Source organism: Monodon monoceros, unplaced genomic scaffold, assembly GCF_005190385.1.
Source record: "Monodon monoceros isolate NGI ecotype Baffin Bay Population unplaced genomic scaffold, NGI_Narwhal_1 Super_Scaffold_3, whole genome shotgun sequence".
NCBI classification, from domain to species: Eukaryota; Metazoa; Chordata; class Mammalia; order Artiodactyla; family Monodontidae; genus Monodon; species Monodon monoceros.
In genome coordinates, this window is record NW_021703780.1 from 34,713,071 (window position 1) to 34,729,635 (window position 16,565).

The window sequence follows — 16,565 nt, forward strand, 5'->3', positions numbered from 1 at the left end:
AACTGGCCCCACTTTCCTCCTTGCTAGGGCACCCTGAGCCTCCCGCCGCCCACGCGCTCTCCACTCCCTCAGCCTTGCTCAGGCCCAGGCCCCAGCAGCACCCTCACCATGGCCTCCATGCGCGCCCGTCGTTCCTCCTCCTCCTTCCTTCTCCGCATGGCCTCCAGGTCCTGCCGGGCCTCCGAGAAGGCCTGCAGGAAGGTGTCGAAGATGCCGAAGAATTCATCCGGCTGCATCTTGCTGTCCTGCTCCCCAAAGTGCATCAGGGCCTTGGAGAACTGTTGAAGAGAAGGGTTGGTGGAGAGTCCCCCCCAAGCCTGGTGGGCAGTTGAATTCCAGCCAGAGCAGAGCTCATCCAGGTGGGGGAACTTGGGGGGGCAGGGCTAGAGAGGGGAGCCCCCCCCCCCACGTCATCAGGGTAAGGACAAGGCTGAAGGAAGGAAAGGCTTGAGGCTGACACGTGGGGAGGTGGGAGACCCAGGCTGGCTGACAGAGGCTGCCCAGAGTGACCTCTGGGTCTGTTAGGGTGTAGGTACAGGACCAGGAGCTGCAGACCTTGGGAAGCACTTCCTAAGGTCAGGACCACAAGGATGTCAGATCATCTAGTTATCGGGCTACTTATTTAACCCCTCTGTGCCTCAGTTTCTTCATCTGTAAAATGGGGATAATAATAGGACCTATTTTATAGTGTTGGGGGGGGTTAAATGAGTTAGTGATGCAGAGTGCTAGCTACATACCTGGCCCTATTACTGAGAACTACCATCTCTAATTCAACCTACTGAAAACCCTCTAAGAAAGCCCTCACTACTCTAAGTGTGCTCCCTGGACCAGCGGCATGGGTGTTTCCCGGGAGCTGGTTAGAAGGGCTGAATCTCAGGCTCCACCCCCGACCTCCTGAATGAGGACCCACATCTCAATAAGACTCCCACAGTTGGGGTCCAGAGGCATGTCAGAGTGCAAAGCAGGAAGAGGCAGAGCAACCGAGAGCAAAGCTAGGCTCCAGAGTCAGGCTTCTAACCCAGCTGTGTGTCACAGCTGGGCAACCCTGGGCAAGTTACTTAACGTCTGTGGATCTCAGTGCACGTATCTGTGGAATGGGATAATAGCCTTTCAACAAACCCAGAAGGTAGGCGGTGAGACAGAGGATGGAAAACACTTCATGGGGCGCCTGACATCTGGTCAATGGACTGTGAACTTTGCAACAGCGTTGCTGTCGCTTTTCTTGTAGGAGTGAGGAAACCCTTTCTCCTCAAAGCTCTGTGCCTCTGGGTGTGTCCCTTCTGGGCCACCTGTGGTAGGACCGGTGAAGACAGAGAGGGGTGGGGTCAGCCTGGGGGCTTGGGGCGCCCTTACCTTGGCCCTGGCTTCATTGAGCTGGTCCTCCAGCTCTGAGAAGCTGAAGCTGGAGACCGTGATGAAGTCGCTCATGACCGGGACAAACCTGTCCTTCGGATCCCACGCCTGGCGTTTCTGATATTCCAGCTCCTGAGGAGGGAGAGCCAAGTGCTGGTCAGACCAGTGCCAGGACGAGAGTCAGGAATGCTGGGACTCACCACATCCTCCACCCTCCTTGCCAATCGCAGGACACTGAGCCTGCCTTTGGAAGAGGGAACACCCTGGGTCTCAAATTCTAAGGGTGGCAAAGATTGTGAGGTATCAACCAGTCCCCCCTGCCTCTATGCTTCCCTCGCCCCCGCTGCCATATTTCTTTCTCTAGATCCTGCTACCCAAAGCGTGGTCTGGGACCAGCAGCGTGAAATTTTAAGAAGCAGGCTCTCAGGCCCCACTCAGAATTAGAATCTGCATTTTAACAAGAACCTTGGGTGATCTGTGTGCCGATTAAAGCGTGAGATGCATTTCCAAATCTCCCAGTTGATGCGATGCTGCTGGTTCATGGACCACAGACCACATTTTGGGTAGCGCTTTAAAGGGCTATAAATTAGAAAGCAGCCCCCTGCCCCGTCCCCCCACTGCCATAATGGCAACAAAAGGTTCCTTCTCATACTTCTTTTTCTAAGCCCATTATCCCCTTAGCCGCCTCCCCACATACGCCCAGTGAAGATGAGAAGGCTCTCTAGTTCCTAGATCGGAACAAAGGAGTGGGCCGCCTCCACACTGGGCTAGAGACAGTATCATCTGAGAAGCCCTTAGATCAGGAATAGTAGAGATCTGGGTCTCCAGCAAAAAAAAAGTAAAGCCCCTGGGTCCTCTACTGGCCCAGGCAGGAGGTGAAGAGACATAAGGAAAGAACTTCTGGGGACAGTGGTCCCCAGTGTCACACTAGGTGTTACCGGCCCTAAGCTTCCAAGGCATGCAGGTCCTCTGTCCCATCGATTTGAATCAATCTTAAACGTGGCAGATTTCTCATTCACTCCACTCCACTGTACAGTGATAGGCTACAGTCTCAGATGGGTGTCCCCTCTTCAGGAGTCTAAATTTAAGCCTTGGGTAATTCAGTTATCCTTTCCTGAGCACTCATCTACGCTACAGGCTGTACCTGTGCCAGCTGTTCTGTCACCCCAGCCTGGAGCTTTGGGTCACAGAGATGCATCAGACAGGGTCTGCCTCTGGGGTGGGGGTGGGGGAGTCCACCCTCTGGCCCAGTGACAGGCAGCAAACACAGGCAGCATGGGCAGCATCCCCTCAAACCCAGGCAGGCATAGATGATGTACTCACCACCTCGACTGCTCTGAGGCCCCTCCTGAGGTTGCCCACCTCCTTTTCCAGCTCTGCCAGGCTATGGGGGGCGGGGGGACACAGAGGGAGGGAGAGGAGCTGGGGTTAGTACAAGGCAGAGCAAACCCCAATGGCTTTGGGAGTCAGTGCACCCGGGTTCCAGCCCTGCTTTGACTATTAACATGTTGCCCTGGCAAATCATTTCCCCTCTGTGCTCTGTCTGTGCTTTTATAAAATGACGGGTGAAACATGTCCTATAGATCCTTCTAGACCGGAAATGTCATGCTGCATATTGGAAGGTTTCCAACACATGGCCTCTGGCTTGGATTTATTTTTATTACCATCAGGTAATGCTCATAAGCTCTTAACATGGTATCTTGCATGCAGTATACCTTTGATGTGTATTAGCTATTTACCTCTGCGTTTCTGCTTCTATCGGAGATGCTTCTATCGGCCTATATACGTTCAGGTCTGACTTCTCGCCTGTAGCAGATGCCCCTGGAGCCCGCCACCCCACCCCCGCCATCTCCTTGGACCTTCCGTTGTAGTGGACTGCCCTGACTTCCAACCACTGAGCACTTTCTCTGCGGGCCAGAGCATTACTGCCCACCCCCAGCCAGTGAGTGACAGGAGATGGTAGATGATGCCCATCTTACCCCTTGTGGGGATAATGGAGCGAGTGTCCTACACTGTCTCCCACACTCTGCAGAGGCAGGATTAAGCTCTGATCGCCTGCAGTGGTAAGTGGCTTCATAACAACCCCATTGCCGGCATTCTCCCCATCCCTGTTGCAACTCCCCACTCCCCGCTTTGTTTCCTGAGAGAATCTCTGAAATGAGGATTTGAGAGCAAAGAGTGTCTTTCATTGGGTTCTCCCAGAGCAGACCCCGAGATGCTGTTCATTCTGAGCCAGCTCAGAGCAGCCCCGAAGGAGGAAGTTTAGATGAGAGAGGGCGGGATCACAGGGAGAAGGCAGCCTCAAGAGGACCCCTTACTTGACTTTGGCGGCTTCTGGAAGGTGCTGCAGCTCAGAGGGCATGTTCAGGATGTCAGGGAAATGCTTCTCCAGGATCATGATCAGATAATGGAGCAGAGAGATGTTTCTGTGGGTGAAAGTCGGGTCAGGGGTACGGGGCCAAGGGCATTGGGAATGAGGGTCCGGCGGAAACTAGGGTGAGGTGTTAAGGGGAAGTTGTGGCATATTTTGGGAGGGTAACGGGGAGGAGGGGAGAGGCCAGGGTGGGGTGAGACGGAGGCTCCAGAAGCCGGCAGGTCGCACCTGTCGATGCTGGACTTGGTGTCGGCAATCTTGTTGAGGCTGGCCACCCGGAACCCGTAGGCGCTCCCACGCTGCCCTTTGTTCATGAAGTTGCCGATGGCCAGGACGACCTCTAGCATCTGCGCTAGACGCTTGCTGCGGATCAGCTCCCGGGAGGCCAGCAGGATGGCTGGGGGAGGAGGGACAGGTGAGAGCCCCACATACACCAGGCCCTTGAACCCTAGGATGATGCCACCACAAAGTCCAGAAAAGGCGCCGTTAAGTGTCAGCTTCAGAGGGGCAGAGGCTATGCCCACAGCCCAGCAGACGATCTTCTCCACATCTACCTGCCTCCAGGGGAAGCAAACTCGCCAAAAGCCAATTCACCAAATAACCCTTTCTCAAAATGTGCCAACTCTTCCTAAGACTATATTGGAGAATGTATCATCTTTCCTTGCATATATTTAGACTCTTAACATATTCTTTCTGTGGATATATGCAAGAATATAATACTTTGGGCTTCCCTGGTGGCACAGCGGTTGAGAATCCACCTGCCAATACAGGGGACACGGGTTCGAGCCCTGGTCCGGGAACATCCCACATGCCGCAGAGCAACTAAGCCCGTGCACCGCAACGACTGAGCCTGCACTCTAGAGCCCGCAAGCCACACCTACTGAGCCTCTGTGCCACAACTACTGGAGCCTATGTGCCTAGAGCCCATGTTCCGCAACAAGAGAAGCCACTGCAGTGAGAAGCCCTCGCTCGCCGCAACTAGAGAAAGCCCGCACACAGCAACGAAGACCCACGCAGACAAAAATAAATTTATTTAAAAAAATATATATATATATAATACTTTTACTTTTCTAAACCTAATGATTAAAATTTTTAACTTCAGCATTTTACATACTATGGGACTGTTTCTGCCTCTTTTGAAGTGCTGAATTTTGTTGATCTTTTTGGAAAGAAAAACATCCCTGTCAATTAAATTATAACATCATCAATTGCAGTATTTTCATGTTTTTGTTTTATAAGATAATGGTGTGCTTTGCAGTTGATGGTGTCTTAGATTTGATTAAATAGGTTACTAGACAGCCTATTGAATATCATTTAAAAGAATGTTCCAACCTTTAGGCATTTAAAAATTTCCCTCCAATTCCTTAAATGATACCTTTCTGGGAAGTACAAACTAAGACTAACAGTAACCAAAACTTCAGTATTTCATTCTGATGTGGGTACTCTGGCCCTTCCTCAGTTATTCTGTATTTAATGGTGGATGTGCAGAATTGGGATACAAATCCTACACTGAAAATTTGGCTGCCAGTTATAGAATATGATTTTGGATTATTAAATGTGGTGAGAAGATCAAACCATTGTATTATGATCTTTGGCTTCTGCCAAACTGAACATTCCTTAAGATGCTGCTATGAAGATTAAATGCAAACCATTTGACTAAAAGTTTGCAAAACTCTTCAAAAGCAGTTAAAGTAACTGTAAAAAAAAAAAAAAGCTGTAAAAAAATGAGTAAGAGGGCTTCCCTGGTGGCGCAGTGGTTGGGGGTCCGCCTGCCGATGCAGGGGACACGGGTTCGTGCCCTGGTCCAGGAGGATCCCACATGCCGCGGAGCGGCTGGGCCCGTGAGCCATGGCCGCTGGGCCTGCGCGTCCGGAGCCTGTGCTCCGCAACGGGAGAGGCCACAACAGTGAGAGGCCCACATACCCCAAAAAAAAAAAAAAAAATGAGTAAGAGGTAAGGTTGGTCAGTGGCTTCTAAACTGAAACATCTGCCTATTCTGTGACCTAACAGTGGCAATACTCTTGATGAATAATTGAATGGTTTCTAGTTTGTGTTTTTAAAAAATTCCGTCTAGATTGGTTAAGTAAATTATGGTATATTCATACAATGGAATAAAACGCAGCACTGAAAATAAATAACCCACCGCTCCCTGTAATAATAGGGATAACTTACAACATAATGCTGAACAAAAGACCAGCATAAAATTATTTGTACTATGTTATTCCATTTACAGAAAGTTCAAGATAGACAAACCTTCAGAGGATTTGGAGGAAGTAACGTTTGAGAGGGGGACCTGAAGAAGGGCTCTGGGGGACTGGAAACATTCCATTTCTTGACCTGCCTGCTGATCACACAGGTGCATTCACTTTTGGATGATTCATCAATTAGGACTCTTAGGATCTGTGTACTTTTCTAGGTGCATATTTCAATAACAAGTTGTTGTTTTTTTTTTTTTTTTTTTAAGTAAACTACTTCAGAGTTTCCGGTTGGGATAGTTTTTCTAAGGCTGATAGGCTGCTATTTGAAAAATCTACAGAGGAATCCTAAAAATGCTAAAATGTTGGCAAAACAGAAACTGACAAGAGTTCAAAGGGAATCAGTGTAAATGGGAAAACTCCCATAATGCAATGCAGACATTTTAGATGTAGTCATAATATATTCATGAATATATTCGTAAGAATGTTTACATGTGAAGCCGTATTCATCTTGACTGTACTCGGCATATGTTCATAATGAGCACCGGTAAATTCGGTATATTCAGCAATGAACATATTCATAGAATATATTCAAGAATATGTTCATGAATATATTCATAGAAGAATTGGTAAATTTGTCAGATTTGATGAATTGGCTTTCGGCAAATTGACCCAGAGGCCCTGCCTGGGGAGGGAGGGATGCTGGGGACAGGGGTCAACAGCTCATCAACCAGTTGGGATAGGCCAAATCTTAGCTCTTCCAGGAATATTTCCTGGGAGAACTGGAGGGAGGAGCATGGACCCCAACCCCTGCACGATCCTCACCTCTCTGCCCCCAGTCAAGCCCACTGACCTGATTCTGTCAAATACCACTTCAGCCACCTGCTCCCAAGTCTGGGACAGAAGAGACCTCCAGACCATTCTAGAACGGTAGCCATGGCGATAGCAGAGCGACTGTTACTTTCCTCAGCAGGCTTTGCCATCCCAAACGCCTCTCACTCTGCTTAGCTCGATATTAAAGGGAAGCTCTTTCCTGAGCGTGCACTGATGACCTCTTAGGGAGAGTTTAGGAGTGAGCTCCTGGGAACAGGAAATTATCTGAGCCAAAATCTACCTGGCGGCTAAACTGCTCTGGTTCCACAGATCCAAATGACAGGCGATTGCTCACTTTTGCTTCACTGACCCAAGAGACACAAATAGTTGAACACATGCCTTGGGCTGAACCCCTTTATCTGTGCCTCACGCCCCAAAGGCAGTCAGCAGCAGGACTCACCCGTCACCAGGGAAGGAGGTGCCTTCAGACCTGCAGAGTCACTGTTGAACCCTTTCCTTCCCCCTCATACCCGTTATCTATGATCACACAGCCTGCGGACCCCTTGTTGCATGCATGCACGTGCGTGGGTGTGCGTGTGTCTGTCCAGATTACAGAAAACGTCTGCCTCTAACCCTGCCACGCTCCACCTTACCCCGGGAATCCTCCCGAAGCAGCTCATCAAACTCCAGGAAGGACCATTCTCTGGCCTGGGCCTCCCAGGGAGTGCAGGCAGCTTGGTGTCCAGCAGAGGGGGCCCATGCTCTGCTCTGCCCCCAGCCTGCCCCCCAGCATCCTGGACACTGGCTCTCTCATTCCAATCTGCTGATCCTGTTCTCACCGCAGATGAGCCTCACAGCCTCTCCTGCTTCTTCCCTCTGGGGTCCTCACGGCTGCCCACCCTCCTGACCACCTGCCTTTCTCCCCAGCTCCCTGTGCCTCCGTCCTCTGCCATCCCCAGGCAGTTCCAGGGACATGCCCTCTGGGAAGTACTACAGGACAAGAGGGAAGGGATGGATTCTGAAGAACGACATCTGCGTTCCTATCCTGGCTCCACCACCTACCAGCGACATAGCCTTGGGCCACTAACATAGCCTCATCTTAGAGATGAGTGAATGGCCCCCATAGCGTTGCGAGGACCAAATGAGACCATCCACGTGGAGTGTTTCACACAGTACTTGGCATGTGGTTCTCGTTTAATTACAAAGTTCTCACCTGAAAAAGGTGGGAGGGGTTCCCCACCCCAGCAAATCAGATACCTCTGGGGATCCTGCTGCCCAATTTCCTACTTTCTTAGTAGCTCACACTTAAAATAACGTGTCCAAGGTCTTCTCTGCACCTAGGACCTCTCAAGCGGAGCAATCTGTGCCAAGAAGTGTTCTAGGTGCTTAATGTCATCGTCATTTTTTCAGCATTTCTGTTCCAGGCTGGGGCAGATGTCAACAGACTCCCCGCCTTGGAAAGCCTGCATGCTGAGGCACGGGGAATGGGGTGCGTGGCCGGCACGTGTGCACACATACACAAGTGCATACATCTACAAAACTCATAGACTTACATCTTGTCCTTGACTTTGGTTTTCTGGGGGCAATCAAGAATAAGGAAGGAGGTTTCCTCTGTGCCTGTCCATTGCCTCCCACCCCCAGGTCTCCTCCCCAGCCCTCAGCCATACCTTCCACTTTGGGCTTGGCCTCGGCCAGCCGCTCCTGGAACTTCTTTTTGAAGAAGAGGGCCTGCAGCCGCTGCTGGTAGTGGTCGATCCTGTGGACAGGGCGGGCTGCATCGTGAGGCAGCAACCCCGCTCCCCGCAACCAGCCCCAGCCCCAGAGCAGCTCCAGCCCCCTCCTTGGCCCGCCCACCGCCACCCCCTCCTGGCCACGCCTGCTGCCCCCCGACCTGCTCATCTCATAGAGGAAGCGGTCTGCACGGGCCATCCGCTCTATCTCATGCTTGTGCTCCTCCAGGAGGTCAATGTCACTCTTCTCCGGGATGAACTTGAGGAGCTGCAAAGAGCACGTGAAGGTCAGACAGGAAACAGGTGAGAAGCTGACATGGGGGGTGGGCAGCCCATGGAAGCCCACACACTGACCAGGCTCAAGATGGGGAGGGCCCCCCATAAAAGAGAGGTGCATCCTCATGGGGGTGGTTTATGTTTCACCTGCCCCAAGGGGACACAGGACACCCAGCTCTAGACTTCCTTTTTATTTTATTTTTTTGACTTTTTAAAATTGAGATATAACTTACCTACAGTAAAGTGTATTTGTTCTTAAGCGTACAGCTCAATGATTTTTTTCTTTTACTTTTTTTCTTTTTATTTTTTTTTGCGGTACGCGGGCCTCTCACTGTTGTGGTCTCTCCCATTGAGGAGCACAGGCTCCGGACACGCAGGCTCAGCGGCCATGGCTCATGGGCCCAGCCGCTCCGCGGCATGTGGGATCCTCCCGGACCAGGGCACGAACCCGTGTCCCCTGCATCGGCAGGCGGACTCTCAACCACTGCGCCACCAGGGAAGCCCGATTTTTTTCTTTTTAAACCAACTTTATTAAGGTATAATTTACATAAAATAAAATGCATCCATTTTAAATGTGCAATTCAATGAATTTTGACAAAACTATCCACCCACTGAACCACCATCCAGATTAAACTAAGATTTCCATCCCCGTAGAAAGTTCGCTTGTGCTACTTCAGTGAGCCAAGCCACCCCCATCCCCCAGTGTAGCCTCTCAACTGAACTCTATCACCTTAGATAAAACTTGGCTATTCTTGCACTTCATACAAATGGACTCATGCAGTGTGTTCTCTCTGGGGTCTGGCTTCTTTCACTCAACATAACATCTGAGGCTCCTCCATGTAGTTATTGGTAATCCATTTTTTATTCATTGCTGAGCACTATTCTATTGTAGGAATATACCACAGTCTATTCACTTTGCTACTGATGGACAGCTGAGTTGTTCACAGTTTGCGGGGTTTTATAAATAAAATTGTTATAAATATTCCTATAGTTGGTGCTTGTACCCAGTGGGATTGTTGGGCACTAAGATAGGTATGTGTACTGCCAAATCGTTTTCCAAAATGGTTCTACCCAATGAGAGTTCCAGTTGCTTCACATCCTTGCCAACACCTAGCACTGTTGGCCTTTTCAATTTTAGCTGTTTAGGTGGGTGGATGGTGCTACCTCACTGTGATTTACCATATTTCTCTGATGACTGATAGTATTGAACCATTTGGAAATTTTCTTTCATGAAGTACCTGTTCAAGTCTTTTGCTCATTTTTAAGTTGTTTGCCATTTTTCTCACTGATTTGTAAAGTTCTTTGTTCTGAATATGAGATCTTTGTGATCGATACATAAAGCAAAGGTCTCCTAAAGCTTGGCTTGCCTTTTCACTCTAGTAATAGTGCCTTTTGATCGACAGAGTTCTTAATTTTAATGTCCAATTGATGGTGGTTTTGCTTGGTGTTTTCTGGGTTTCTCTTGAAGGACACAACAGACTGATGTGGAAGAGATTTGGGGGAGATATGGTTATGGGTCACTGCCTTTGCCCTGAGGCCCATGGCGGGGTGGGGGGGTCACTCCTCATATCTCCTTTCTGGGGGCCTCAATCCCCTGAAAAAAGATGCAGCCTTTTCTGGTCTCTCCTCAGAAAGGTTGGCCCAGGGAAGTTTCTATAAACCTCTCCCTCACTCCTCCAGCCCCCAGCCCGATTTTTCCTTGACCTAAGAGATTTGGCCTCCCTGGGGGCCGTCAGGAAGGGGTCTGGCCACCCCCTAGTTTCAGGGGCCTCACCTGCTCCAGCATGTCCTTAGCAAGGTCCTCCTGCTCATCCATCATCAAGACGGCCTGCCGGATCTCCTCGTTAGACAGCTTCAACCTAAGGCAAAAACCCCACCTTGAGCAGCCTGGCCTGGCCCCTCTGCTCAGGACAGACCCCAGACCTTCTCCTTCAGAAGCCAGTGCCTGGGCCTTCTCTCTCTCGCTTACATTTGATAGCACTCCCTCCTCTGCAAAGCCTTCTCAGACTAAACTCACATGGTTCACTCTATAACTCAATCCTGAGATACTTTAGTCTCTAGAGACGTGAGTCTCTGGTTTCTTGCTCGAGTCTCCATCCTAATGGATAGGGACATTTGGGAGGAAAAGGGCCATCTTCAGTGTAGACTGAGACAGGGCGAGGAGTTTCTGATCCCTCTCCCCATGCCGGAAATACCCACGGCATCTCCACGGGAGGATGGGAATGTGGGCAGGTCACTAAGGGGGCAGTTTCCTATTTCCTTCAAGACAGAACAGGTCTCAGTCTTCTGACAGCGCCTCGGGTCCCGCACAGCTGTTCCAACACGTCTTGCTGTCTGGGAGAGGGAGAAGCAACCCCCTACACACACGTGCACACACACACACACACTCACACACACAGACACACACACACAGCCCCTCCAGATGCACACCCATTGGGAGGCCCTGGGGAAGCATTAAGGGGGAGAAACTGAGGCTTAGGACCTTGTGGGGAGGAAAGCGGGGATGGACGGCCCGGGGCAGCTGGGGCAGTGCTAAGAATAGTATGGGAGGCGGGGACCTCTGACCCCGGCTCTGGCGGGAGGCCCCGCACAGAAGCTATGGTGTTACTGCAGATACTGCCCTGTTTGTTCTGCAGCCGCGGGAAATGCTTGGGGGCTGAGATCATGCTGCTCTGTGGCCTGAGCCGAGCGGGGCCCTCCATGGGCTTAGAGCAGCTCCACTGCCAGACGCTGACCAGGCTGGTCAGGGGCCTCGTGATGGGGCAGTTTCCCGTCTGCAGAGCCCCTCACTGCTGCTCAACATGGGCTCCCGGGAGAGGGTTCGAGATCAGGGGCCCCGTGCCGCCCCAGGGGACAGCCAGGAGACGGGGGGGGGGGGCAGATACTGCTATCACCCCATTCCTCTGCCAGGCACCTCTCTCCCCCAGGCACTCAGCTCCATCATATTTCTCTCTAGCCCCAGCTCAGGCCTCTGCTTCCTGGGGACCCAGTCCCTCCCACCTGCAACCTACTGTGGAACAGGGGCCGTAGAGGCAGGGCGAGCACCTACTTGGAGAGAAGGATGATGCAGTTCTGCGCCCTCCGGCCGTCGATGACCGACAGCTCTTTGACCTTGCGCGAGGCCAGGTAGATGTCCTCCGTGGAGCCCAACTCTTTCTGCAACCGACAAGCCAAGTAGAAAGGGTGAAGTGTGTGTTTTCCCCAGTCCTCTTTCTGCCTACCCCCTACCCAGGAGCCACCCCCGTGACAAGCAGGGAACGCTCCTGGTGTGAGCGGAAGAAAGAGAGGGAAAGAAAAAGACAGGAGAGAGAGAGGAGGGTGGTTAATATCTGACTCCAATAGGAGGCTCTGGGGCTTTACCCTGGGCTAGGCTGGGTCGGGGGCAATAAGAAGACCCTTTATCAGAGACTGCCCTCTGTGGGCAAACTAGACGGGGAGTGACTGACCCCTGTGGCTGTGTAGTGTGATCTACACTGTGTTCCAGACAATCAACCCCTACCCCACCCCAGCCCACCCAGAGAGCCTCCCCAATCTTATGACGAGAAGCTGGTTCCAAGTCCCCGTAAGGTCACAGTTCCTGGACCCCTCCCTGGGGACTTCGGGCACGGCCCGGTGTGCCCAGGGTGGAGGGCATCTGCAAGTTCAGAGGTGGGGAAACTGAGGCACAACTCCCTGCAAAGTTCTCTCCTCTGGGGTTCCAGCGGGCAGTTCCCAAGAAATCAAAGATCCCCTGGCCTTCTCTTGGCCCCTGGTGAGATAGACAAGAGACTGTTTCTTCCTTTGGGAGGTCCTTCCAAGCACATGCTCCAGGTTGGACGACTCCAGGGGCTGCCACTCACATCACTGTCTTTGTGAATTGTGCCCCCGGAATTGTTCAGTGCCTAGCCTGTGCATTCTTACAGGACAGCCTTGCCTTGGGCCTAGTGGGTAAGACATGAGACCTAGAAGCTTTCTCTTCACCCCAGTAGACATTCACCTCCACTGCTGGTAGGGGTCTGCTTGCATTAGCTCCCTTCCCTACATTTCTGCTTTTTCTTTGGGGACACTCCCTGACGCCACCCTGTTAAGATGGGTAAAAAGGCAGAAGGTAGAACTGACAAGCCCTCTCTTTTGGGCCCAGTACAGGGCAGCAGCCCAGCACAGCGGTTAAAAGTTGGAGTGCCCAGAGCCCCAGGAGTGACTCACCTGATGGCAAGGATTAGTTATCAGCTCCTAGGCAGGTAGCAGCCACAGCCGATAGAGAATTAAACATGCACAACGTTAGCCAAGAGGTTTGGGGACCCAAGAACAGTAGGAAAGACATGGGGACCCCTCAGCATCTACTGTCTGCCCCATCCCAGTGAGACCCCCATGGTTGGAGATGGAGACCTGCAAGTAGCACTGAACGGGAGCTGCAGACATGCACTCAGAGAAGCCAGGCCAAGCAGAGGACAGGCAGCCTCTCCTGAGTGCCCCGTGCCCAGGGGGACCACCACTCCCCAGTCGGACCAGGCCCCCGAGCTGCCCCACCCCAGGCCTTGGCTGCAGTTCTTCCTGCTCCTCTGCTGGGAATCTGCCCAGAGGGCAAAGGGCACTCCTGCACCCCTACATCTTTCAAAATAGGGGAGGAGCCACAACCACAACCGAACTTGAGCTGAAAGCACGTGAAAGTTGCATTCACTGAGACAGAGAAAAGCAGGCGTCCCTGAACTTTGCTCCTTACCCTTTGCCCCTTGTCTGTCTTTTGATCTCCAAGGGAGCAGAGGGGGCAGAGCCCACCCCTGGTGCTCCCTTCCTGACCCGGGTGAGGTTGAAGTCACTAACTCAGGACACGCTGAGAGCACAGAGGGAAGACCACGCTCATAGGCCCGTCCCTGTCCCATGCACCCCGGACCCCAAGACAGAAAGAGGAGGCGACCAGGGCAGCACAGCTCTGGGTCTCCAGCCTTGCTGCTGTGAATTCAACACCCCAGAGTCCGGGTGACCTGCAGAGTGACAGTAGTCCAGGTGAGCCCAGCCCCGAAACAGGGTGCTGGACCGAGCAGGCTCAGAGAGATGAGGGGAGACAGAGCAGGGCACTGTCCGTCTTCACTCCCCTCCACTCCCCAAACTGGGAGGCCCCAGGCCCAGCCTGTCCTAAACCCCGGAGTCCCTCTTTCCCCCCAGCCCCCACCATAGCCCTACCTCAGGGCCCTGGAGACTGGGTGGGCCAGGCTGGAACCCTGGCCCGGAGGAAGACTCTCAAAATAGGGGGAGGTGTGTGCTCGCCCAGGACTGATATCCCCCCGGCACACACTCCCTCCATCCCTGCTCGGGAGCACTGATCACAGGAGCAACAAATGCTCCAGAGAACTTCTTCCTGCCCCAGCCGGGCCACAGCTGCTGCCTGTACCATGCCAGCTGGACATGGGCACAGGGCTTCCTGGAATTAGGGGTAAAGGATCAGAGGCCTAGAGCACCTACATTTAAGTTAAACAAACAACCATCTGGTTTTCCTAGACCCCTAAGGCAGGGCCAGAGCCCCGCCCTCCCTGCACCCCTTTGGCTGGTCGCCCAGGAGCAGTCACACGTGCTCTTGGTCCTGCCCGCCCTCAGGAAGGGTCATCCACAGCTCTGGCCTTGGCAGAAAGCAGTGGGGAGACCGGCCATGACATGCTGCCTCTGCCCAGGAGCCATGAGGGCCCAGACCCCACTCACAGGCACCTGGGGAAGTCCTCAGGGCTGGAACCTGAAGTCAGTGGAGAAAACATGGAAGAAGACAGCACAGCCTGGAGAGGAAACAACTCCTGGGAGGCGGCCCAGAGACGAAGCAAACGCTCCGAGGCCTCTAGGCTGCTAATGCCCAGGTTGGACCTCGGAGGATGGCCCCCAGGTCTGCAATGCAGATTCCTGGGCCCTCACACTCATGGGAGGGTGAGGTTGGAGAATCGGCATTTTTGGCCAACCCAGCAGGTACTGCCTCAAGAGCACGTGCGTCCTGACACCAAGCCTGACACCAAGCCCTGTCCTGCCTCGGGAGGAGCAGGCTTGCTGGTCAGCCTCTGTACACAGCGTCTGCAGAGCAGAGCCAGGGCCTCTCTTGGCCAACCCCAGCCTCAGCCCCAGCCTCAGCCCCAGCCTCAGCCCCAGCCCCGCAGTGTGACCTGAAGTAGCTCCACCTTCCTTGAAACATTAACGTCCTCTGCTCGACTCCTGGGAGTGTTGGGAGATGAAAGTATAGCAGAAAATGTGGTGGAAAAGTTATAATGCCTTGTAGGTGTAGTTCCTAGGTCCCAGGGCCAGAAAAAAGAGCAAGGTCAACAGTGGCCTGGCCCTGCTACTCCACCTCCAGTGCTCCAAGACCAAAGAGAGAAATGGACAACGTATTATTTCACCACTTGATGTGCAAATACAAACTAATACAATGGGATGTTTCCCCCTATGCACTGCACCCCACTAACTCATATCTATGTCCCCAGAAAGAACATGGTACCTGATAAAGAATAAAATCAATTCAGTATATGTGGAAGGGAGAGGGAGGGAGGAAGAGAGGAAGGGAGGGGCTGAGGGTTGAGTTCAAAGGGTGTGTGTGAAGTCAAGACTCAAGACGCTAGAGGGGGCAGGGTGTTACCTGATGCCTCTGATAAGCTGAAAACATTTTTTCAAAGTCCACGAGGTCCAGAATCCGAAACACCTGCATGTCATCAATCTCATTCCATATGGTGCCAGGGACACGTTCCTAAGATTCAGGGAAGGGAGGAGACCCCATGGCTGACTCAGCTCCTTCATGATGGAGATGCGCGATGCCTCCCTAACCCCACCTGTCCTCCAGGTGCACACAGGCCCATAGCCAGGCTCTCAGACCTTCAGAAGGGGGTCGATTCCTCCCCCTCCCCTCCTCTTCAGTACTCTGCTCCAGGGGAGAGGCCACAGGCAATCTCCTTCTCCTCCTTTTCACCTGGGGCTACATGTAAGCACGTTCCAGAAATCAAGGGAGTGCTGGAGTGATGGGTGGGCAAGTATGAAAGGAGAGTATGAAACTCCTTCCAGAGAAACCAAACCAAAGCAGTGTGCTCAGAGGAAGAGTGCCCACACACACTCGGGAGCCTCGAATCTTCAGGGCTGACTGTAGTTCCTGTATCTGAGGTGGTCATTTTCTCTCCCAGTGGTCTTCCTCCCACTTTCCCAGATTCCCAGAAAGTGGACGAATGCCAAAGGCTGGGACATCCTGGCCCCTTTTTAGTGACTGCTCGGGCCAGCAAGACTCTTCCACAAGTTCCCATTGGTCAGAGGGTGTCCCATCCCTCATAACTGGAATGGACCCAGGGGTTACATAACAAGGTCTCTCAGCTCAGGCACTGCCCACATCTGTGTAGGATCCTTGCACTGAACCCCACTCCAGGGATCTGGGGAAGAGCTGTTGTCCACGCCAGGAATGCCCTAGTGGTCTTGTAACATCCCAGTAATGGCTTCGAGGGCCAAGATGAGAGTCCCCCTCCCAGGACCCCTCACCTCGTCCAGAGCTTCACTGTCCTTTAAATGAGAACCTCCCCACCCCCCTCTGCCTGGGGGCAGCCGGGGACCTTCCTAATGCCGATGCCTCCTCCCTCCATCACCCTCAGCAAGGCTGAGAGAGAGAAACGTATCCTTCACTCACTTTTATTTTCTTAAACTCTGGAAAGGGGAGGCGAGGCCAGAGCAGGGCGGGTGGGGACATTCCTGTGGCCTTCCTAAGGCCAGGGACCCTCTCGTGGAATGCTGGGCTGGGAAGCTCGGAGCAGCAAGGGATGCAGGCAACCGGCCAAACCCAACACAGACGCATTCTTCTCATGGCAGAAACAACGCGCGCGCGTGCGTGCGTGCGTG

At 52.7% G+C, this 16,565-nt stretch overlaps 1 protein-coding gene and 1 long non-coding RNA gene across 9 annotated transcripts in view; one reads left to right on the forward strand and one right to left on the reverse strand.

Annotated features, from left to right (window-relative positions):
- Nucleotides 1-16,565, reverse strand: part of DAAM2 (dishevelled associated activator of morphogenesis 2) — a 111,217-nt gene that overhangs the window by 863 nt on the left and 93,789 nt on the right. For 6 of the 7 annotated variants that reach the window (XM_029242920.1, XM_029242916.1, XM_029242917.1 and 3 more), the window contains 11 exons: nt 15,331-15,438; nt 12,927-12,953; nt 11,791-11,897; nt 10,516-10,600; nt 8,627-8,733; nt 8,403-8,491; nt 3,956-4,124; nt 3,672-3,779; nt 2,677-2,737; nt 1,354-1,485; nt 108-278 (listed from right to left, as the gene is read on the reverse strand). In XM_029242920.1, the coding sequence (XP_029098753.1) occupies nt 108-278; nt 1,354-1,485; nt 2,677-2,737; nt 3,672-3,779; nt 3,956-4,124; nt 8,403-8,491; nt 8,627-8,733; nt 10,516-10,600; nt 11,791-11,897; nt 12,927-12,953; nt 15,331-15,438 (1,164 nt within the window). The remainder of the gene's footprint in view (nt 1-107; nt 279-1,353; nt 1,486-2,676; nt 2,738-3,671; nt 3,780-3,955; nt 4,125-8,402; nt 8,492-8,626; nt 8,734-10,515; nt 10,601-11,790; nt 11,898-12,926; nt 12,954-15,330; nt 15,439-16,565) is intronic. The other variant, XM_029242922.1, reaches the window with a different exon arrangement.
- LOC114907360 lies at nt 66-5,417 on the forward strand. Of its 2 annotated transcripts, XR_003796720.1 has the most exons (5): nt 66-293; nt 1,483-1,653; nt 2,937-3,023; nt 3,118-3,416; nt 4,180-5,417. It is a non-coding gene; the product is annotated as an uncharacterized LOC114907360 (long non-coding RNA). The 2 variants fall into 2 exon arrangements; XR_003796719.1 differs by lacking the exon at nt 66-293 and having other exon boundaries at nt 1,383-1,653.